Below are 23,860 nucleotides of genomic sequence, written 5' to 3'. Positions count from 1 at the left end.
AGTTATGGAGTTCCTTCTTTCACTGGCCTCTGCAGGCCTTCAGGTCACCACTTTCAAAGGATATTCTTTTTTATGATCCCGGTAATGGCACAATTCCTAAATGGTCTTGTAAATAAGTTTCCGCCAACTCCCTTTGTTGTTCCAGATTGGGCCCTTAATCCGGTTCTTACATTTCTGATGGAGGCTCCCTTTGAGCTTATGCACTCTTGTCCTTTACGGCTTCTCTAGTTGAAAAACAGCCTTTTCTTAGTTATTTCATCTGCTAGGCTGGTGAGTGAACTACAGGCCTTATGGTGTAAACCACCTTTCCTGCACTTTTTCCGGTAGAAAGTTTTACTCAAGGTAGGGCCTGGCTTCCTCTCCAAGGTTGTATCAGAATTTCACTTGTCACAGACCCTCGACCTTCTGGTCTTCTATCCTCCAGCTAATCCTTCTAAGCAGGTGGAACAGTTACATCGTTTAGACCATAAGAGGGCATTGGGCCTCATTACAAGTATGGCGGTATGGTAACAATGGTGCCGGTAGCGCTACCGGCACCGTTGCTACTGTATCGCCATACTACGAGCTGTGCTTGCTGGTACCTCTCAGCATGCCAGGTCTGACCTGGCGGGCAGAGCGGCACCCGCAAGCACAGCAAATTGGATGGGGCTCAAATGGGAATGGGGATGGTACTGGGCCGGGCACCCGCGAAAGTGCAATTACCAGATCCGGCTGGGCCAGAATAGCCGGGTAATTGCCCATTCGCGGGTGCCGAACCCGGATGCGAGTTTGAAGGTAGCCTTTCCAGTTTTACTGGCAAGGCTACCTCCAACCTCGTAATGAGGCCCATTGAGGTACTATATCGCCAGGACAGCTGATTTCAGGAGAGCTGACCTGCTCTTCCTGGCTTTCTTCTTAGCCTGTAAGGGCTTGCCCATAACCAAGCAGACTTTATCCCGTTGGATAATTCTCTGCATAGATGAGTGTTAACAGAACGCTGCAAAGGAATTACCAGCCGGCATCGGGGCCCATTCCACAAGGGGGGGCCTCAGCATCCACTGCGTTGCAGGCGGGCATCCCTGTCCGGGAGATTTGTCACGCTGCAACATGGGGATCTTTGCATACCTTTGCAAAGCACTACAGCCTAGATGTGGCTTGTACTTCGAATGGATTGTGTCCTCCCACGTATTCCTCATTTTATGATAAATCGTTATCTCAAGCTTCGCTGCTTCGGAAAAGAAAATTCTCGGCAGAGGGCGCTGTGCTCGAGGTCGTGGCGTCGATTATCCCTCGACGGACTCCGTACTCTGTCGACGTCACAGATGGTATAAATAGCTCGAACCGCGCCCGTTGCTTCAGTTCCGTTTTTCCGATCACTTTGCTATCGAGAACGGCGCGCTTGAAATTTTCTGTGAAGAAATTGTCGTCTTCTTCGACTCCTTCGACACCCAAGACTGGGTTCAAGAAGTGTGTAGATTGTGGATCGAAAATGTCGATCACGGATCCTCACCGGGTTTGTCTCTGGTGTTTCGGTTCTAGTCACCGAACTGACGACTGTGGTTCCTGCCAGTCCATGACTGAGAAAGCTCTTCGTGAGAGGAGAGGTAAACTGTCGGTGGGGAGGGAAGCCTCTAAAAAGGCTACATCCAAAAAACATAAAGCGACTGATTCAAAGGAATCGGATCGCCATAGGCATTCCAAGAGATCTCGATCTAGGAGTAGATCGAGACACTCTTCTTCCACGTCCAAGAAAATGAAGAGGAGACATAGATCTCCCTCATCATCATCATCTTCTGAGTCGACCGAAGAAATTCGATGTCCGACAAAATCGGATTCCCCCAGAAAATGGGAGGAATTTCGTAAAAAGATGATGGAGGTATTCGAGAATGCGGCCCGACCCCCCTCGAATGAACCTCGGAAAAGCCATGCCCCTAAAGTCGCTCCATTGGACGACAAAGGGAAGTCTAAAACTACCATGGTAAAAACCAATAGTGTCGAGGATACTCGAAAAACTCGAGTCGACGCCAAGTCGTCGAGGGCTCTTCGAGAGTCGAGCACCTCTCCGGTGCCATATAAAAAACATAAGTCATCGAAGGCTTCGACAACTTCATCGACGTCGATCGTTTTGGCATCGAAACCAAAAACAACCTTGACGCCTGTATCGAAGTCATCTTCGAAGTCATTGAAGATTCCTTCGACAACTTTGAAGGATTTTTCCATTCCTTCGACACATATGGTAGAGGAAGAAAGGAGATTCACTCCGTTGCCCAGGTCAGACTTTTTTAAGTCCATGTCCTCAATTTATGAGGAATCTGGCTCGGAAGAAGATGAAGTCACTCCTTTTGGAATTTCATATGGCACAAAACAAGTTCCTGAGGAACTCATTGATCAAGAGTCTAAAATGAGAGACCTGAGTGACACTCTACATTCTGCCAGTGCAATTGACACCTCCCCAGAATTAGAGTTTGCCAGACCTGATCCTGCAGAACATGCAGACTCAGGGTACAGGAGTCTTATGACCAGAGTGATTGAGTATATGTGTTGGGGGTAACACTTAACCAGTTTTTGAACAGGACGACATGACAGATATTATTGTCAGAGGTCCTCAAAAAGATCCAGTTCTCCCCTTCCGCAGGGCTCTTCAGAGGACGGTGGAAAAAAACTGGGAAAAACCAGAGAGCATTGCTGCTGCAGATAGTAATTTCCCCAAGAAATACAGACCAGCTGGTACGGATCCTGAATACTTAAACAGGCATCCGACTCCAGAAAGTCTAGTTATTCAGGCAGCATCTACATCAAAAAAACTGCATATCCCACTATCCCTCCAGATAGAGAGGATAAAAAAGTTGATGCCTGGGCACGTAAAGTTTTCACTTCAGGCAGCATGACCCTTAAATCGACAAATGTCACCTGTACCCTGGCCAGGTTTACCCATACCCTGTGGGACTGTATTTCGGCAGCGGCTGATCATATTCTGGAATGCAAGGAAAGGGAAGGCTTCCTGAATGTAGTCAAAGACGGGAAGGAGGCAATGGGGGAATGTCTCCAGTCTGGACTGGATACTGCTGATATTATCAGCAGATCCATAGCTGCAAGCATTGTGCTACGCAGATTTGCGTGGTTAAGGAAGTCGGGGTTTGCATCAGACGTGCAAGCCAGACTCCTTAACATGCCTTTTGAGGGCTCTAGGCTGTTTGGCAGTAAGGCTGATGAAAGCCTAGAAAAACTTCAGACCTCGAAAGCGGCAGCTAAATCGCTTAGTGCCTCCATGCGCCAGCCTCTAAAACCCTATTCCGGCTCATATTCCTGGAGGGGTCGTTTTTTCGTTACTACTCCTCATTTAGTAGAGGAAGAGGACAGTCTTCTCAAAGGGGCAAAATAATTTTCCCTCGTGGTGCACGAGGAAGAGGTGCAAAGTCAGCTTCAGGAGCGGCATCTTTACCCTCAGCCACTCCTGCAGCCGCCTCCTAATCCCTCTGAGACCTTGTTGCACAAAACACCAGTGGGAGGCAGGATCTCTCAGCATATGAAGGAATGGCGGGGCATTACCTAAGATGCTTAGGCACTGGAAACAGTAGCTCAAGGTTACTGTCTCCCCTTCCAAAAAAGGCCTCAGAATCATCCACCGGGAGCCAACTCCGTAAAAAAAATCCAGACCCGCTCCTGTTGCAGGAAATTTTAACCCTGCTAGAGAAAGGTGCCATAGAACAGGTACCTGTAGCGGAGAGGAACAGGGGTTGGTACTCCCCATATTTTCTCATTTCAAAAAAGGACGGAGGACTGAGACCCATCTTGGATTTAAGAAACTTGAACAAGTTCCTCAGGAAGGAGAAGTTCAAGATGGTCACTCTTTCTCAGATCCTTCAGGCTCTCCAACTCCAAGATTGGTTGGTATTATTGGACCTTCCGGATGCTTACTTTCATGTGCCAATCCATCCAAAGCACAGAAAGTACCTGAGGTTCGCGATTGGCAACTCTCATTATCAGTTTCGGGTTCTGCCATCGAGCTTGGCCTACGCCACCTCATCTGGCCCCTGTCACCCCTCAACCATTGTTGGGTGCATCGCCCCCCTGTGATGGAGGAAGCAGCTCATACTGACACTGTCACAACCGGTACACAAGGCACGGTTGACTGCGATGATTGCATTTCTGCGGATGGGGAAGTCCTGAACATCAATTTTCCTTCCAGGGCCTCACCACCAGACGAGATCGGGTCCTTCCACTCCATAATATCCAGGGCTGCGAAGCTCTTCAACCTAGTACCACAGGAAAAGAAAAGGGAAGGTTTCCTTTTGGAACAACGGGAGACCTCCACGAGGACCACTGTTTTGATTCCCCTATTGGATGACATTTGGAAGGATGGCCGGTCCGTCATGAAGAGCCCCAATACCACTCCTGCGAAAAGGACCTTTTGGAAAAGAAGTACCAGGTTCTGGACTCAGCCCCTAAATGCCTCAGGTCCCAGCCCTCGCCAGACTCGGTGGCTTTGGCCGCCGCTAGGAAGAGGTCCTCCAAACTGTCTTCAACATCTATGGTCCTTATGGCCCAGAGGGCAAACAGCTAAATGCAGCAGGGAAGCGCATCATCACAACGGCAACAAAGACTATCAAGCCCGCCAACACCCTCGCTATTCTCTTGTGGTAGGTTAAGGAGTTATGGTACAAGTTGGGGCCCATCCTGGACTTCCTCCCAGACGATAAGAATGCTAAAGACCTGCCTCGGTTAGAAGGAGGGGGAGGTTCCTTTTCCGCCCACGCGATCAGTCACCCTCGGCATCGCTGATTCAGGCTTTTCGGCAGATGGGCAATGGTGTGGCCCTCTACCGCCACGTTTCGCTCAAGGCCACCAACTTCCACACAGATGTGCAAACAAAGGTGGTTGACATGCAGTTTAATGGCGACAACCTCTTCAAAAAGGCAGTCATCTAGCCTCTACAGGCCTTAAAGACTGAGACTAAAAAGGCACGTTCTTTAGGCACTCTTCAGCAGAGGAGGCCATCCTTTTGCTTCTCTAAAGAGAGCCTCACAGTCATCGAAATGTTTCACCTCCACCCATCGCCCGCCTTCTTGATCGACTACCCAGGTGGCTTATAGGGGATACTCCCAGACCTACGGCAGTGGCACCCAGCATCAGCATCACCCCCCCCCCCCATCCAGGACGCAGAAGCCAAAGCAGGACACACACCCCCATTTCTGTACACCAGTGGGAGGCTGGTTATTGCAATTTTTGAATCAGTGGTGAAAGATCTCCACAGACAAATGGGTTCTCGATGTCCTCAAACAGGGGCACGCTCTGGAATTCCAGGACCAGTGCCCTCACATTCCTCTGGTTCCACGACAAGAACAGCATGTGGTACAGCTTCTAAAGGAGGTTCTTTGCTTAGCATAGCTTGTATCTATCTATTAGATTATCATGGTGCAATATAAGAATTTAATAGATAGATGGATAGAAGCCATGCTAAGCAAAGAGGTGCTAGAACCAGTCCCTCAGCGCCTTCCAAGCTCCAAAGTGTACTCCATATACTTTCTGGTACAGAGGAAGTCTGGAGGGAGGAGGCCCATTCTACACTTGCGACTCCCCAACAAATTCTCAAATTCCAAAAGTTGAGGATGGTCATGCTGCTGCACATGCTCGACCAACTGGAGGAAGGAGATTTCCTTGGTGACCATTGCCTTGGAGGATGCTTACTTCCACATCCCCATTAATCGAAAAAACACCTGAAGTTCCTGCATTTTGTCGTACAGGGGCGCCATTACCAGTTCAAGGCCCTGCCTTTCGGCCTGAAATCAGCCCCTGTGGGTGTTCACCAAATGCTTGACCCTGGTGGCAGCACATCTTCGCTGCAAAGGAATCCACATCTATCCTTACCTGGATGATTGGCTCATCCGATCCCACTCTCACGTGCTGACAATCCAGCACACCGCAGAGGCCATTCAGACCCTGACTTCACTGGGTTTCTTGATAAACTATCAGGGCCATCTCAGAACACACTATTCCTGGGTGCCCGTCTCAACACACACTTGTGTCTAGCGACTCCCTTGGAAGAGAGGGTGAAGGCCATCCTGTGAAAGGTCCAATGGCTATCGACCGCTTCCGTTGCAACAGTCCAGTCCATTAAAACCCTGCTGGAGAAGATGACCTCCTGCATCCATCTGGTTCCCTTTTGCAGACTGCAGATGGTTCTACAAGATGTTATGGATGCTAGATGGCAGCAAGTCACCGGCACATGGACCGACAAGATTGCCCTCAAACAGGTTCCATGTAATAATGTCCCCACAAAAATATTGCCATGTAAAAATATCGCCGAAAAATTGCTGTTTTTTGTGGGGACATTATTGCATGGAACATGCGGGTGACACCCCCGCAATCCCCAAACCCTTTTTTTTCTTTTTTCTTTATTTATTTATTTGGGCTGCCCCAATCCCCATATATATGGTCACCCATATAATATCGCCACAACCTTTTCCCGGCGATTTTATGTACGGCGACCATATATATGGGGATAATATTACCTGATACCCTCAAACAGGCATTCCATCAGGCCCTTTAATAGTGGTCAGTTTGCCTGCATCTCAGATCACTGCGTATCAGGCAACAGTCATGACCGACGCCTCCCTCTAGTGTTGGGGGGGGGGTCCCTCGCCAGACATTCTCACGCCAGAGGACTCTGGCTCCCAGAAGAAAAGTTGCATATCAATGTCTTGGAACTGCAGGCATTCTTCTGGGCCCTGAAGTCTTTTCAGCCTCATCTCCAGGGGAAGGTGGTGCGAGTCTTTACGGACAACACCACCACCATGTTTTACATCAAGAAACCGGGCGGACACGCTCCCCTGCTCTCTCCCTGGAGGCACAGATTCTGTGGCGCTGGGTCATTGATTAACACTTGTTTCTTGTCCCATTTCGCCTGGCAGGCGTCCAGAACACCATCACAGACTCTCTCAGCAGGGGGTTGTGGTCCTGCCACAAATGGGAGCTCCAGCAAGGACAAGTGTCTCGTCTCTTCAACGAGTGGGGTCTCCCTCAAATCGACCTCTTTGCAACAGCTACCAATGCCAAACACACTCCGACGTTTCCACTGCAAGATGATCCTCATTGCACCGGCGTGGCCTAGGCAGATCTGGTACTCAGACATTCTCCATCTGTCAGTAGTTCCAGCCATCAAACTGCCTACACTTCCATAACTCCTCTCCAGTGAAGGAGGGTCGATCCTACATCACTACCCAGCATCTCTGAGCCTCATGGCGTGGCTCCTGCAGCCTTAGAATTCAGACACTACTCGTTGCCTTTAGAATTCAAGAAAATTCTAGCCACAGCCAGGGCTGCTAGGCAGAATCCTGTGCAGTGAACTTAGGGACCACTACGCACAATTAAGACTACAGGTGGCAATACAAGTTTTACCTTTGGTACAAGCCTGTACTACTATGTCAGAGTGGTAGCAGTGGCGGAGCAGCCAGGCTTATCTCAAGAGTATATGAGCAGTAGCAGAGATTACACAAAGGGGACCACAGTTACTGTGACTCAAGCAAACACTGACTCAAGGTTTCAGGTAAAAAATATAAGTACATTTATTTTTTAAACCATTCGTTATAAACACAATACTTCTATTAAACTCAAATAAAAACCACACGTTAAATATACAACAACTGACTAATTCACTTTGAACAGTAAGTCTCAAGGTAAGTACCCTGTGTTTGAATGAACCAGTGGTACGAACAAAACACGTTACCGCGAATTTGATCGCAATCACTTTTTGACAGTTCGGTCTACTAAATAAATGCGTATCCGTGACATGAAATGCTACCGGGGCAAAAACACACTTAGCATCTGAGATACCCAGAGGGAGCTGGAGGCAAAAATCACAGGCACTATTTTGGTTAGGCAGGCAGAATCAAGAAACACTCAGACAGGAGTTCAAAAGTCAAAGCGTCGGAGCCAGGGTCGAAAGACACCGGGGCCTGTTGCCGAAGATCACACAGTCAGACAGTTCACTATTCAACGTAGCCAAAAGCGCTTCGATATTGTCAATGTTCGGAAGCAAAAGTTATAAGAAGGAGGGAAGACAAGGGCAAGTCTTGGAAATGAACAAAAGGGATTCACCCAGTTTCCTCAAGTAGAACATAGTACCTTGTTCCAATGGTGCAGCTGGTGCCCTGGCAGTTGTTCCTGTTGGTTTCCCGCAGACCCATGATTCCTGGAGCTTCGTTGTGAAGGAGGACGTCTGAAGGGGGTCTGCCCCACACAGGGATGAAGCCGGCAACAGCAACAAGGAATAAAAGGTGTGCTCCTTAAAAACAGGAGAGGCTCTTCAGGTGGCTTTCCGGACCACTACAGCAGCGTGCAGCGATTTCGACCAAGGAAGAGGATCCTCTGGCTGTGGAAGATGAGCTCGTTATCCCCACCAAGCTCAAGGGAAGAAGACTCTGGACTGGATCTTCTCTGAGTCGTTGAGGGGAAGATAGCTCAGGACTGCAGTAGGGCTTCACCGGGACGGGGTAGTTGCAGCATCCGTCGTTCTCTCCGCTTCTCTTCGGTTCCTTGTAGTTCCAGTGGCGACTCTGACTTCTAGCCCAAGAGACCTGCCTTTTAATGCGAAAAACCCCCCTTCACACCCCGGCAGGGGGGGTTGTCCAGCCCAGATAACTACCCTGGCCAATCATGACAAAGTGCGACTTGGGTTTCCTAGGATACCCTGTGCAGGGGGTGACTACACCCCTCCCTCACATTCAGTCCACCTAGACACCCAGGCGCCTTGAGGAGGGCTTCTGAGCAGAAGCACGCCAAAAGACAGTGAACAAAGAAGGCGAACTTAGTTTGCCACGCAAAGTAAGACACAAGAAGGGCTTTAACAAAAAGAAATGGCGAATAAACCCAACCGGAGCCAAAAGAAAGACGATTTGGTCGAGCGGGTTTATGTTCGAGGCTAATATAATAGCCAAGAACAGTAAATCGTTTAACTAATATAATTGTGGTAGAAAAGTTAGGGTAGATACCACTGCCACCAGCCAAGTCTAAATGTTAAAAGAGCGAAACAATGCTAGGAGGTACAGATAAAAAGGGATACGAATTAACCCTTTCCAGTACTCCATGGAAGATGGGGTGTACTGGATCTGTGGTAGATTGACTAAGCAAAGTTAATGGTAACTTTACCCTTTTCTGGGAGACAGTAGTCACCTCAGAAATGGAGTCGAGGGAAGTCTCAAAGACAACCCTGTGCTACGGCACTGACGGTGCTGTGTGACACACAAAAAGAAGGGGGCTACTGAAGTGGTGTACTTCAGAGTCCCCAATCACAAAAACAGGTAGAAACACATAGCAAAACACAGGTAAGAGTGGGGAAAAAGCTCTCACTCTTACCTAGTGGAAAAAAATAAACTCCAGAAGTCCAGCAAAGCTGCTGGGGGACTCAGTAGGTGAGGGAAATTAATCATAGATGAGAATTCTCCCTAACAAGGGCCCCCTCTATGCTTGCTTGCTCCAGATACAAGTGGACGCACTTTACGATGTGTTGCCCGGCCACAGAAGATTTCTCTGCTGTGTGTAACAGCTCTGCAGCTGCTTCTGCACCTGCTCTTGCTGGCCATGCCCATGCATCTATCATGGTCCATCTGGCCGCAATATCCCGGTAAACCCGGGCTCCGAGCAAGCTCTCCCTGTGGTCGCACAGGCTTGTTAAGGAGTTCCTCAAGGCCTCTTCAGAACATTCCCTCCGGTAAAGGCTCCTGCCCTGGCTTGGTAGCGAAACGTGGTACGGTCTAAATGGATGGGGTCTCTGTTTGAACCTATGCATCGATCCTCTTTGAAGTTTCTGTCATGGAAGACTGCCTTCCTGGTGGTGATCACCTAGGCCAGTTGGGTCAGGGAACTGTAGGCTGTCTCCTGTAAACCTCCATATTTGTTGTTCCATTCAGCTAAGGTGGTTCTGAAAACCCATCCTTCCTTTATGCCAAATGTACCGTCAGACTTTCATTTAAACAAGCCTTTGGTTTTGCCAATTTTTTTAGCAAATCCTACTGTGCCTGCTGAAAGGTTATTTCATTCGCTGGATGTTGGCCGTGCCCTGAAGTTCTGTGTTACACACACAAAGGACTTTCAAAAGACTTCTCAACTTTTCGTCCATTTTCTAAGGCTTCCATCTGCAGGTGATTTTCTGGCTCTATCATGCATTGCCATCGTCTGGCCAACAGACCACTTCCAGGCTGGCCAAGAACTTGTTACACCAGAGCCAAGGCAGCAACTACAGCATTTTTCTCTTGTGTTCCCCTGCTGGATATCTGCAGGTCTGCTACGTGGAGGACTACCCACACCTTCACAAGATTCTACTGTGTCCACAGGGATTCCAGATAAGAGTCCCGGGTTGGCCAAGCAGGGCTGTGCAAACTAATTGCTTGAGCTGAGTCTGTTCCAGGGATAAGTATATTGCTTCTGTAAGCCTTGCCACCTCCCGTGGTTGTGTGTATGTGCTGCTGTGTAATCGCATTTATGAGCATGTGAATCCGTGCAAGACCTCATGCTGGAGAAGGAAAAAGGTACTTTATTGTAACTCTTGTTCTTCAGAATGGGTCTTGCATGGATTCTCATGCCAACCCTCCCTCCTTCACCTCGCTTGCTTGTCTTGGTTCATACTGCCACTTTACGTGCGTGGCCAAATCTGAAGATGGCCACCAGGTGGGGAGTTTAGGAGTGTCATTGGCTGGGGCCGTATGACCCTAAGTGACACTGATAGGCTATAGAAGCGACTAGTAGTTTTTGCTTTAAGCTAAACTGCTTTAATTTTTTAGAGGACTTTTACTGCAAGATCCATGCTGGAGAACAAGAGTTACAGGTAAGTCACTTATTCCTTCTGCTGGTTTTGTGTTTAAGAAAAAAAAAAAGCAAGCAAACAGCAAGTTGTTTGCTATTTGTGATTGGTTTTGATTGCCCTTCTTACTGTAATGAGCCTGCGCCTTCTTACCTGAGCCCGACAGCTGGGAGGAAGGTGGGGAACTGAGGTAAAGAGGTGTATTGCACTCCTTTAATACATCAATCAACCTAAAGTCCTTTGTCGCGAAGTGGTGCGGCTGAATACAAGTTAGTCATTGAGGACTAGGTCGAGTGGCACTACGCCCCTTGTTGAAATAATCGCCAGGCAGCTGGCGCTGGATGAATATCTATCAAGATGAGAAATCTGTGGGAGAAGAATCCATAGAAAGCCCATTACTGACTCAGTCATTTTTCTCCATAGTTTCTATGGACCCCCAATCTTTTTGCTTTGTTTTTGAACCTGTTGTGACTTTTTGAAGGTGAGTAAAGCCTTCAGCATCACCTCCCCTTTGCTCATTTGTTATAGGGAAACTGATCAGTTCTTCAGACTATCAGTACTGGGAGACTGTTTCCTTTTTTCCTGTTTACATTTTATTTTATGTTTAACCTTGCACACAGCATCTTAAAGTGCAGTGCAACGGGGATACTTTTGTATCATTCTAGCTTTTTAAACTTGGGACTTTTGGTCACTTTTATATGTGCCTAAAGACAAGCTGGTGACAGGGGATATATTTATACAATTCCAACGTTATTGCTATTGTGCACATTAGCGTTTACTGCTTATGGCTGCTAAACGTGGCTAGTGCCCTAAAATGGCCGTGCCACAAGATTTCCAATTGTTTTGTCCATATTGTAGTTTGGCCTTCTTCCTGTCTGGCCAGGTCAGAAAATCCCATATAATTACCACACACCGTGGGTAATAATAAGCAGCGCTAAGATTCCTGAGAGTTCGTAGCACTATATAACTACTATATTATTATTATTATTATTATAAGGTCAAGCATTGCCTGGGCAATCTGGTGTGTGTGTGTGGACAACTGCTGGCTGTTTGAATGATGCAGATCCTTACTCATGGTGGGCTTGGACCTGTTCCAGGCTGGATTTTGGATAAGACGAGGACTCCTGCACCCTTTTTTCAGATCAACGTTGGAGCCAAGAATCCCTCATAGACGAACATCTGGAAAAGACTCCTAAAAGGCCTGGCATGCATTCCTGCTTCTGTCCTGGTAAAGCCCTGTTGTACTACTTGATCACTGAAGACCCTGAGTGGTACTTCAGCCCTTGGACTAGTGGGACCAACTAGTCTCGATGCATTGTCAAGGATCCAGCCATCCTGAACCATCCTGAGCCTTCGGAAGTGTCCCTGAACACCCAGTGCCAGTGGACTGACCAGCTCTTGTGGGATACCTCGGCATATATCACTGTTCTGCGTTTGCACCCGTAACTTTGGTGGTCGCCAGTTTGTGGTATAAGTTGCCTTCCCTGTCCTAGAGAAGCTTCTTCAACCGCGACAGGACACCTGTCGTTGCCTTGTGTGGAGACCGTTGATGGAACTCGCCTTCCCCAGTCGTGTGAAGTCTCTCTTGATGGGCCAACTGCAAGAACATGTTGGCTGGAGAGCCCTTCTGGCCAGTGTGGCCCCAGGCCAGGGTGGTCACAGATGTGCCACTGAAGGGTTGGAGCGTTCACTGCGAGGATTGGCAAGTGAGCGGTCTTTGGTACGCGATGGAAGCTCAGTTGCACATCAACAGGCTGGAACTGTGAGCGATCACGTTAGACCTGAAATCATTCGCCCCTCTCTGAAAGGGAAACACGTCCTGATTATGACAGACAATATGGTGGGCATGCACTAACTGAACAAGCAAGGTAGCGTGCGCTCCCCTTCCCTTTGCAGAGAGAGGCGATGCAGCTGTGGTTCTGGCTTTTAGAGACTCTGACTGAGACGGAGAACGGATTGGCGGATGCTCTGAACAGTGTGGAAAACCTGAGGGTCTTTCCCCCTAATCCCGGGGGATCTTCTACACAGGTGGCCTGGGGAGGGCCATTGCTACTGTATCCCCACACTAGGGGTGGATGAGCGAGTGGGCAGGGGGGGATCATCTGGGTGTAGGGTGCTTTGGGATTGTGGAGGGATTGCCCAAAGACGAGATATGGTACCCCCCTTACTCTTAGGTGTCATCCACTTTCCTCCATACTGCATGGGCGTCCCTTCCTAGGGATGGGAGACCAAACCTTTTTCACCAGAAAAAAACCTTATTCCCCTTTAAATTTGGAGTGCTGCTAGCATGCGCTACCCTGACTCGGCCCACCAGCGCCAAACCTCAGTCCCCTTTTCCGCATCGACGGGAACGGGCTGATTTCACCAGCGCTCCTGGGTTTGTCTTCAGCCATGTAATACCATGTGCTCTTCCCCGGATACTTTCTTCTGTCTTTTTGTTTTCTTTTGTCAATCAGGTACTCAGTCCTCTGGCGCCACACTCCTCCCCGACACATGTCGACCTCAGCGGGCTTCAGCAGGTGTCCAGCCTGTGAGGGGCTCTTCCCTACATCAGATCCCCACGCTATTTGCCTCCGCTGCCTTGGCCCTGGCCAATAATGGGAAGGTTGTACCGCGTGTGACGCACTCTCCTTGCGTGCCCTGAAGAGTAGACTGGCTAAGTGGAGGGATCTCTTCCAGAGGTCGCCTCCAGAGGACCTGAAGGACTTCATCAAGCATCGATCGAGGCCCAAGGTAGGGCCGCTCCTTTCCCTGTCCAAGGAAACGCCCGAGTGGGCGGAACCTCTCAGGTTCTCATACCAGCACGAGTACCAAGGCTGTTTCAGCTACCGGCCGAGGGGTCCGTAGACTCTCCCAAAGACAGCGCTGAGGTACCCGAAGGTTCTTTTACCGGGTGTACACCCAAGGGGCTACGCCCTTGTACCTGCATCATGGCCGAGGGGAAGCCTACACGAAGCACTACCAGTGACTTTGCCGAGGACGACACGCCTACCAGGCCTCGGCCTGAGGTGCAGGGCAGGTCTCATGTTCCACCGTCAAGAGTCCTGGAGGAGGCCGGGCCGAGTAAGCCAAGCACCACGACTTCGGCACGTGGCATGCAGCTCGACAAGATAGCCGACGTGCCAAACAAGATGGCTGCTCTTCCGATACCTCCCAGAGCAACGATGCAGGTGGATGAACGAGTTAGAAGGTGGGACTGGGGTCAACCAGGTACGTGGCCTACAGTTTATCCATCTGCAGTGCAGGGCAGGTTCCCTCTGCAACCATCTAGACAGAATACACACCGGCCCCAGCAGCCTTCTGCGATCCCGTAAAAATCACCTGCCACCACACTGGCCGGTGCGGACAGGTTCTTTGAAAAGTGCCTCACCCACATGAGATCCCCTCAGATGGGGGCCATCCTCAGTGATGCTATCAGGGACATGCTCCCTCCGGCCCCGCCACCCACGCCCATAGTCTTTCCTCCTATGGCTCCAGCTCCGCAGGCCCCTGGGCATCCACCGCTGCCTGCGCCGGCTCCTTCAATTCCGGCTCCCCTTCCTCCCACAGGTCAGGCAGTTCCGTACCAGCCTCCGGCTCCGGTCCCTACACCCCAGCCCACGGCGCCCAGCAACCCTCACCCCGCACCGGATCAGCCGGACACCCAGGTGGACACAGACGAGGAAGAAGACCCGACACACCATCATCGGCCAAGGGCTTCCACAAACGACTTGCAGGACTGGCTGAATACCTGGGCCTTCCTCGGCCCAAAGTCGAGCAACCAGAGGCACGGGTGCTCGCTGAGGTCCTCAATCTACGCCCCTCGGCTAGGACAGAGATTTCGATGCAAAAGGATGTTATCTCCTTGGCTAAAAAGGGGTGGTTCAACCCCCACTCGGTCCAGCTGGTCAATCAATGCCTGGACTCCAAGTACAGGCATATGGAGGGGGACACACTCTTGCAGTCGGTCCACCCTCAACCACGCTGTTCGGTGATTACTGCAGCGTCACTCTACTCAAAGCCTCAGTCGTCCTCGGCCACCTCGTCCTCGGCGCTGCTAGGCAAGGAGGAGAAGATCTTAGAGGCATACGGGAAGAAGCTTTATTCCAACGCTTCGCTGCATCTTCGTCAGGCCAACGCGGATGCCATGCTGGCAGCCGTAAACCATAGGCTTTGGCGGGAAATAGCCGACTTCCTTCCAGAACTTCCGGTGCAGAGCCAGTCTTGTTTCAAGGCAGGACTAGCAGTGGCTAAAATGGTGGCACGAGACATCATGGAGTCCACCGTGGCCCACATCGACACCTCTGGCTGGTCCATATGGATTTCCACGTACTTGAGAAGGACGTCCTGGCTCCGGGCTACAAAATTCAATCTGGGCGTCCAGGAACGCATATTGGACCTTCCGTTCAAGGGTGGTGACCTCTTTCACTCCACCACCGATGAGGAGCTAGATAAAAAGAAAAACAGTTTGCAAACTGCAAAGTCTTTATCCTTACAAAGGCCATGCCCAAGGCGTACAGTACACCCAATCACATCAATGCTAAAACAAGGGGTGGACGTTTGGAGGGTTCCGTGGGTTCCAAAAGCAGAGGTCCAGGCAGCCTGACCGTTCGCAAGTAAACACTGGTGCAAACAGCAAAGGGGAGGGGGTTAAGGGCTTTTTCCAGTCCCCCTCCTCCGCAGCAGCCTCAGAGGGAAAGGAGGCATGACGCGTCCCTTCGGGTGCACTTGTCTCCGGTGGGGGGCAGGCTTCCCCTTCACGCACTGTTCTGGCATCAGTATTTGGTGGACCCCTGGATCCTCTATGTAGCATAATGGGGTACCGCCTACCAATCCCTTCCTCCTCCCCTCCCACAGATTGGGACAGCAGCTCTGTTGGCAGATATTCAGTAGCTTGTCGAGAGCCAGGTAGTGGAAGAAGTCCCAGCCTCCCAGCGAGGATTGGGTTTCTATTCCAGGATTTTCGCCATACAGAAGAAGAAAAAGGCTGGCCTGAGAGTTGTGTTGGGCCTTTCCATCCTCAACCTCTACCTCCCTCTTCAGAAATTCAAGATGGTTACGCCAGCACACATTGTAGAGACATTGTGCAAGGGAGACTGGATGTGCTCCCTGGATCTGAAGGACTATATCTACACGTCCCTCTTTGGCAGCCGCATCGTTCCTTCCTGCGGTTCAGGATCATGGGCTGCCATTTCCAATACAAGGTGCTACCCTTCGGCCCCAACTCAGCTCCCAGGGTGTTTACCATTCATGAATGCAGTGGCAGCCCTCCTCAGGGCCCAGGGCCACCATCTCTACCCGTGTTAGGGAGAATTCTCATTAATGGCTAATTTCCCTCACCTAGTGAGTCCCCCAGCAGTTTTGCTGGACTTCTGGAGTTTATTTTTTTCCACTTGGTAAGAGTGTGAGCTTTTCCCCCACTCTTACCTGTGTTTTGGCAAGTATATTTTTCTGTTTTTGAGATTGTGGACTCTAGAGTACACCACGTCAGTAGCCCCCTTTTGTGTGTCACACAGCACCTTCAGTGCAGTGACACAGGGTTGTCTTTGAGACTTCCCCCTGACTCTATTTCTGAGGCTGACTACAGTCCCCAGAAAAGGGTAAAGTTACCATTAACTTTACCTAGTCAATCTACCACAGATCCAGTACCCCCCCATCTTCCATGGAGTACTGGAAAGGGTTAATTTGTATCCCTTTTTATCTGTACCTCCTAGAGCATTGTTTCGCTCTTTTAACATTTAGACTTGGCTGGTGGCAGTGGTATCTACCCTAACCTTTCTACCGCGATTATATTAAATAAACGTGGTATTGTTCTTGGCTATTATATTAGCCTCGAACATAAACCCGCTTGACCAAATTGTCTTTCTCTTGGCTCCGGTTGGGTTTATTCGCCATTTCTTTTTGTTAAAGGCCTTCTTGTGTTTTACTTTGCGTGGCAAACTAGGTTCGCCTTCTTTGTTCACCGTCTTTTGACGGGCTTCTGCACAGAAGCCCTCCACCGGGCGTCTGGGTGTCTAGGTGGGCTGAATGTGAGGGAGGGGTTTAGTCACCCCCTGCACAGGGTATCCTTGGAAACCCAAGTCGCTCTTTGCCATGATTGGCTGTGGTGGTTGTACAGGCTGGACAAACCCCCCTGCTGGGTGATTGACAGCCAGGCTGTGTGAATGGGGGTTTTGCGCATAAAAGGCAGGTCTCTTGGGCTAGAAGTCAGAGTCGCGACTGGAACTATAAGGAACTGAAAAGAAGCGGAGAGAACGACGACTGCTGCATCTACCCCGTCCCGGTGAAGCCCTGCTGCAGTCCTGAGATTTTTGCCTCCAACTCCCTCTGGGTATCTCAGGTGCTAAGTGTGTTTTTACCCCGGTAGCATCTCATGTCACAGATACGCGTTTATTTAGTAGACCGAACTGTCAAAAAGTGATCGCAATCGTATTCACGGTAACATGTTTTGTTCGTAACACCGGTCCATTCAAACACAGGGTACTTACCTTGAGATTTACTGTACAAAGTGAATTGGTTAGTTGTAGTATATTTTACGTGTGGTTTGTGTTTGAGTTTAATAGAAGTGTTGTGTTTATAACAAATGGTTTAAAAATAAATGTACTTATATTTTTCTACCTGAAACCTTGAGTCAGTGTTTGCTTGAGTCACAGTAATTGTGGTCCCTTTGTGTAATCTCTGCTAATGCTCATATACTCTTGAGATAAGCCTGGCTGCTCCGCCACTGCTACCACTCTGACATAGTAGTACAAGCTTGTACCAAAGGTAAAACTTGTATTGCCACCTGTAGTCTTAATTGTGTGTAGTGGTCCCTAACTGCACTGCACAGGATTCTGCCTAACAACCCGTAACTAGACGATTGGCTCGTCAAGGCCCAATCTCCGGAGGCGGTGCACCACACTTCCTCCGCCCTTATGAGCATGCTCCACGACCTGGGATTTTCACTCAACCTTAGGAAGTCTCAGCTGCATCCTACGCAGAGATTGCCTTTTCTGGGCCTCATATGGGACACAAGCTCCGAGTGAGTTTTCTCCTCAGAGGGCAAGATCACGGCCATCAAGAGGGCAACTACTCACTTCCTCACCCGACAAGTGACTTCGGCCTGGTGGTACCAGCACCTGTTAGGTCTCATGGCAGCAGTCCTACTGGCCGTACCCCACACAAGACTCGGGATGAGGAAATTACAGCATCTTGGAATCAGGAGCGGTGCTCCCAAACGGAGCTGGTCAGTGTTCCTCCTTCTCTCAACTCGGTCCTCACATGGTGGTCCAGAGACGGCAACCTACGGACAGGCAAGCCCTTCCGGCAGCCTGCTTCGTGGGTAACGATTAAGACGGATTCCTCGCCCAAAGGCTGGGGGGCACTCTGGGCAGCCTCAGTGTCCATGGGGTCTAGACCCCATGGACATGCTCAGGGAGACCTTTGAGGAGAGAGAGGAGGCCCCAATACCACTCTCACAAACTTCCCACAAGATAAGACAACATATGGCAACTGTCAAAAGCCTGGTAAAGACTAATATGGAGAAGGCCCAACCCCAACAGAAAAACACCTATGATGAGAAGGTATCCGTTAGAAACATTTCTGTTGGACAGTAGGTATTGGTACTCTTACCAGCGTCCGAGAACAACATGGCAGAAGTCTTCTGCCTCCTACAAGGTGGAGCGGTTGTCAGGAAGTTCTGGAGGAGTTCTCCTTTTGGGGCAACTCCTCTAGTGAACCTCTTCGCTTCCAGTGTCAACAGGAAGTGCAGTTTATTTGGCTGAAGCTTTGGGGCGGGCTCATTGATGGTCTAGTGGGACCTCCTTTATGCAGTCCCTATCCTACTGCTAGTTTCAGTATGCCTTGCTTGCTTGGGTCCATGTTGATTTTGATCGCTTCATACTGGTTGTAGAGGATGTGGTACCCAGAAGTTATAGGCATGTCCATCTGCCCTTCCTGGTGCCTCACATTGAAAGTGGACCTGCTCCTCCAGTCAGAGGCACAGGTTCTCCACCAGAACCTTAGTAGCCTTAAACCTTCCTGCTTAGCTGCTGAAAAGCTGAAGTGAGAGTAGTGCGATTTTTCAGACTACATCCGAATTACACAGTTGCAGCACCCCAAATGCAGGGTAAATCATGCTGGTATAACACCAGTGGTCCACGCAATACATTAATAATTCATCTGACAGAATACAACGGGTTCCTAGCTTCCTTCTAACATGCTGCACGCATTCGAACCATACCACTCTATGTTGACGCGTTCCGCTCATAGCGGCACGAGCGGTCTAGCTGCCAGAGCACGGCAAGCATAACCATCGTGAGACGCTAACATGCACTCGCCTACAGTATAAACACTGTGACATCATAGCGCCTGCATGCTGAAGAACGCCGATACCGCAGCAGATGATTCCCTACCGGATATCAGCCGAATAACTGCAGGAGGTAAATCCTGCTTTCACTTCAATTTTATTAGCTCTAACCGTATTGTAAAGGGCTCGACTATTACGTTTTTCATCTCTCGCCCGGGGTTAGGAGTTGAATACTAACTTTTGACTCAGCTAAATGTACTTTAATTAACAGACCATGTGACCAGAAAGGTACTCAAGGTACGCCCACATTTATTTCAGAATCACAATTAATTTCTGATATGCACAAGCATGTCACTTGCCAATTAGTCCAGTGATCACCATTGTTAAGTCACTATCGTTAAATCATTAGAAACGTAATAATTGTTTGAAGTTTTAATCCAATCATTGAAACAACCAATATACTATTAGTTTCTGATTTTTTTGTCCCATTTGTAACGCATACCTGCATACCCATCCTATATCTGTTATGCTCATCCATTTATTTATTTCAATTGTTCACCTCATTATGTCTGTTTATGCATTTTGTTATTCAATTCAATCAAAATCATTGCTTTTTTTTTGTGGTACTAGCTGCATTCATTGTCAGCCTTGATAAAGACGCTGTGTTTTTAAATGTAGGCTGTAAATACTGCCATGTCAGGCAGATTGTTGTTGAAAATCAAGAGACAGAATAAAACTCTACTGCTATGCGCATTTTACTAGTACAAATGTGTTGCTACATCCTGGATGTAATATTCACGTGTCATTACAGTTTTCCATTGCTCCCAAAATAATGGAGTGTCATGACTAAGCCAATGCATGTTTCGACCAAAAGGTATTTTTCAGGGATAACTGGTATCTTGTTAAAGTATCAGGTATGTTTGAGCTGCCTAGCTCAGGTGGCGGCACAATGTGTGTAGTGCTAAGCAAGCGTTTTGCAGATTAAAATTTAAAGTAGTATTCAGGATGCATTAGTTTTCCAATGATTGTGTCATGTTTTTAGTATCTTTTAATTGAAGAATCAGAGTGCCCTGTGTGCTGCATCCGGCCACGTTGTCATGATGCCCGCTCCCGGGGAGCCGGTTCAAGCCCTGCGTCCCCGAAAGCGGACATCCAGTCCCCAAGGAAGGACCCAGCAACCCCATATAGGGGCCCTTTGGACAGTGTCCTGGCGCCTATGGCGCCAGGCTCATTATGGAAGTGCTTGGGTGCACTTACCTGATGCAGACCATGCTGCAGGATCCCGGCCTCCTTGAGGCCTGAAAGGAACTACTTTACCTGTGGGACTAATTTACCATCTGGGCGTGGTCGGGGAAGGATACATACCTGATTGGAGGAAGGATACATACCTGGAACTTCTTCCAAGGCTATTTAAACCCCACCCGAACAGCCACACGTGCTTCGCATTGTTCTGCATCTAGCAGCTGGACGCTCACCGTGTCTGCTCCTGCATCCTGACTTCTGCCACGCCTGCCAGCATCCTGGATCACCTGCAAAGGAAGAGAAGAAGAGAACAGAAGAAGGAAAAGTCCTTACCTGCTAAATCCGCATCCCGGAGACATCTCGCCGACAATCCTGAAAAGGAAGACTTTTATTTAAAAGCTCATCGCGTCGATCGCTGCAGCGCCGCATTCCACTCACCTTTACAGGGTGCCTCCATGTTCAGCAGCGATCATCCGGATTCGCAGTCACGCCCCAGCGCCTAGGGAGAAAAAGACCAGAACAAAAGGTGAGAGAAAGAAGGGAATAAGGAAAGCTAAATCTCCATGTTAAGACTTACCTGTTGATTCATTCCCTCTTCATTTCGGGTCTGCGCCGCATCCTGGCATTTCCGGACCCCGGCCCCTAAGGGGAAAAAGAGACATCAGCGTTAATGTGCGAATGAAAAGACATTACCAAAAAACGCTCATTATAGACTTACCTGATTTCTACAAGGATTTCACCTCTCATCTCGGGTCGGTGCCTGTTCCCCGGCATTCCGTACCCCGGCTCCTATGGGGAAAAAGGCACTAGCATTAGTACATTAATGCATGGACACAAGGGGAACCTCTTATCAAAAAACTTACCTGGAAGCCAAGCAAGTTTGGTTCTCACCAATCCGAAAATCCAGTGAAGTAAAAGGATACCAACACGCCCCTGCATCAGAAGCAGGATGGAGAGCTCGTCCTTCCAGACCCTAAGGTGAGACGCTACGAGGAATCACAGAAGGGTTTCGAGGAGGGTGAGAGGGGAAAGTGGGAGGCTGATTGCATTACCCTGCAGACAGTTAATCCCCTATTTTTGCCTACAGCAGGATACTTCTGCGAGCCAGACAAGCCAGATTTGGGGGCCCGGTCCAGTCCGTCTTCCGAACCCTGCGCATCACCTTAGAAGAGGTCACAGCAGCGCGAACCAGGCCAGCGCCTCCGTGGGAGTCAGGTGAGCGTTACACACGTTCAACGACTCTCAGTGAAGAAAGACTTCAGTCGCCAAATGAGGCCGCCAATTAACTTCCAAATTGAGCTAATTTAGGACAGCTCAAACATACCTGGCGCTTTAACACAATAATAATTAGCCTTAAAAAAGACCTGATCGAAACACATGTTGGCTTAGTCATGACACTCCAGGCTTTTGGGAGCACTGGAAAACGAATAACACTTGAATATTACATTCTAAAAAAGAACATTGTGCTCAGTGCAGTGATTGGTCTTCACACTAACCTTACACTATACACTATTTCCCTAAGAGGCATTTCCTCTTGAACACCACAATGCGCAGCAGCCACCTCTAGTAATTTTCTATCACTCGTACACCTCATCGGCTAAGGGTGCCCTAAAAATGGTCTATACCTACATCCTGAATGTCCTCCTTCCAGCTAAATGACCAGACACAGATAGTGTATTTATGCTGCAGGGTGTGTAAATTCTTGGCTTGTGGTCAAGAGAGGGATGTGGACCATTTTAACAGTCGTACCTCCTCTTTTCTAGAATTTCTGCTTTCATTGGCCAAGAGCGGGCCTACCAATTGGCACTTTGAAGTGGTTTTTGGCTGCCTTGGCAATCCTTACAATCCCTAGTGTTATGCAATTTTTTGGGGGATTGTGCAAACTTGTGGTTCCCTGCATGGGACTTGAATAAAGTGTTCACCTTCTTAATGTTTTCTACGTTTGAGCCCTTTAAATTCATATCTGTTAAGATTGGTTACCCTTACTGGGTTTCCCTGGTAACCATCACCAGGCCTTATCTGTTAAACCTCCCTACTTGATTTTTTCCAAGGAGAATGTGACATTGGGAGTGAGGCCGCCCACCGCCCTTCCTCCCAAAGGTGGTCTCAGATTTCCTTCTCAAAATATTAATCTTCATGGTTTTTTTCTCAGCCTAACCCTTTACTGGCCCTCATGTACTACTCCTTCGCTGTGATTCAATGGACGCTTTCAAGGTGGATCCTCCCCTGAATTTAGCAATGTTATAATCTTGCCGGGAAAGATATACCTGAGGGTCTCAGGGCTCGTTCAGCCAGAGGCCTAGCTCCCATCTCTGCTCAAGTGGCTACATGAGCCTTGCTGCACAGACTTGCCAAGCATTACTGGTTGGCTTCCCTTTCAGGGCATTGTTATGACTTCAGTAGACTAGTACTCTAGTGTTGTTTGGTCTTGGTGTGTCTTTTTGCTCCCCTTCCTTCACCAGGTCTACATACTGTTATGAGAGTTCATCATAGATGAGGCATCTGTGGGGGGGAAGGTAGCCATTAAAAGAAGAAATTACTTGCCTCTCTGTAATGTTTTTTTCTGATGGATGTTCCTCCCCTGGATTCTTCATAGCCCTTCCAACCTGCCCCACTAGGTGGAAAGTTAGCACAACGTTCATTTCTGCAGCCCCTCAGCATCAGAAAGTAAGGGGAAAAGGGTGGAACTAAGATTAGATGATGCAGCACCTAAATACATACTGGTCCATACGTCCTATGCAGCGTGGGGCTGTTTAGGCATTGAACGGAGCCAACGTAGAGCTGCCCTGCGCCCCCTTGCGGCGGCAAAGGTTTCCAAAGCTAAGCTGAGTTCGAAGATGGATAAGGAATCCGTGGGAGGAACATCCATCAGAAAGAACATTACCAAGAGGTACGTAATTTGTTCATCTTAAAGATTTTGTAAAGTTGTCTGTGGAAGAGAAGTGCTTGAGGGACGTGTGTGTTTTTTTTTATTCTAAACAGAAATTTGGTTATGTACGGAATTACCAAATGACGAGTTGTAGCTCACTTCTTAATGAGTTTGAGTTGATATTAAAAGTACAATGTTAATTTTCCCCCTGCAGGCTGTTCTGTTGATGGACTCTGAGAAAAGGATAAGATTACTTCAGTTTATAACTGGCACATCCCGTGTGCCAATGAATGGATTTGCTGAGCTTTATGGTTAGTATTGTCCATGTTATTCCCCCACAACATGTATTTCTATTAAAAGTTAATGCTTTGGATTGCAAGTTATGTGAGCTATATTCAATGGATTGTCTTTCTGCTGTAGATTCATCATCCTATATATATCCATTCCAGCGTCAGCTGTTCGGAAACATTTTCAACCGGGGGCATAGTGCACCTCAACTCGGCCCTTGATCTGTCTTGCATTGATATGATATGCGCTTAATACCCAGAGGTTTCTGAGTGTGGACCCGGGGATCGAACCTGTGGTGCTCTGTGTCGTCTTGCTTCCAAGGCGAGCACGTTGCCCCTGAGCTATCCTCCGGAGATGCCACTGATGTTGATTCTGGACATAACGTCACTCGGCCTACATATAAGCACGTAACTATGCC

General features: G+C 48.8%; 1 protein-coding gene across 6 annotated transcripts in view; it reads left to right on the top strand.

Moving 5' to 3' along the window:
• NEDD4 (NEDD4 E3 ubiquitin protein ligase) overlaps positions 1-23,860 on the top strand; it is a 2,630,465-nt gene that overhangs the window by 2,491,722 nt on the left and 114,883 nt on the right. For all 6 annotated transcript variants that reach the window (XM_069624887.1, XM_069624886.1, XM_069624885.1 and 3 more), the window contains one exon: positions 23,369-23,465. In XM_069624887.1, coding sequence (XP_069480988.1) covers positions 23,369-23,465 — 97 coding nt within the window. The remainder of the gene's footprint in view (positions 1-23,368; positions 23,466-23,860) is intronic.

The sequence above is a fragment of the Ambystoma mexicanum genome, chromosome 11 (assembly GCF_040938575.1).
Source record: "Ambystoma mexicanum isolate Mex_15411 chromosome 11, UKY_AmexF1_1, whole genome shotgun sequence".
Classification (NCBI taxonomy): Eukaryota; Metazoa; Chordata; class Amphibia; order Caudata; family Ambystomatidae; genus Ambystoma; species Ambystoma mexicanum.
Note: the sequence above shows the minus strand (reverse complement) of the source record. Positions and strands in the feature narration are given on the sequence as shown.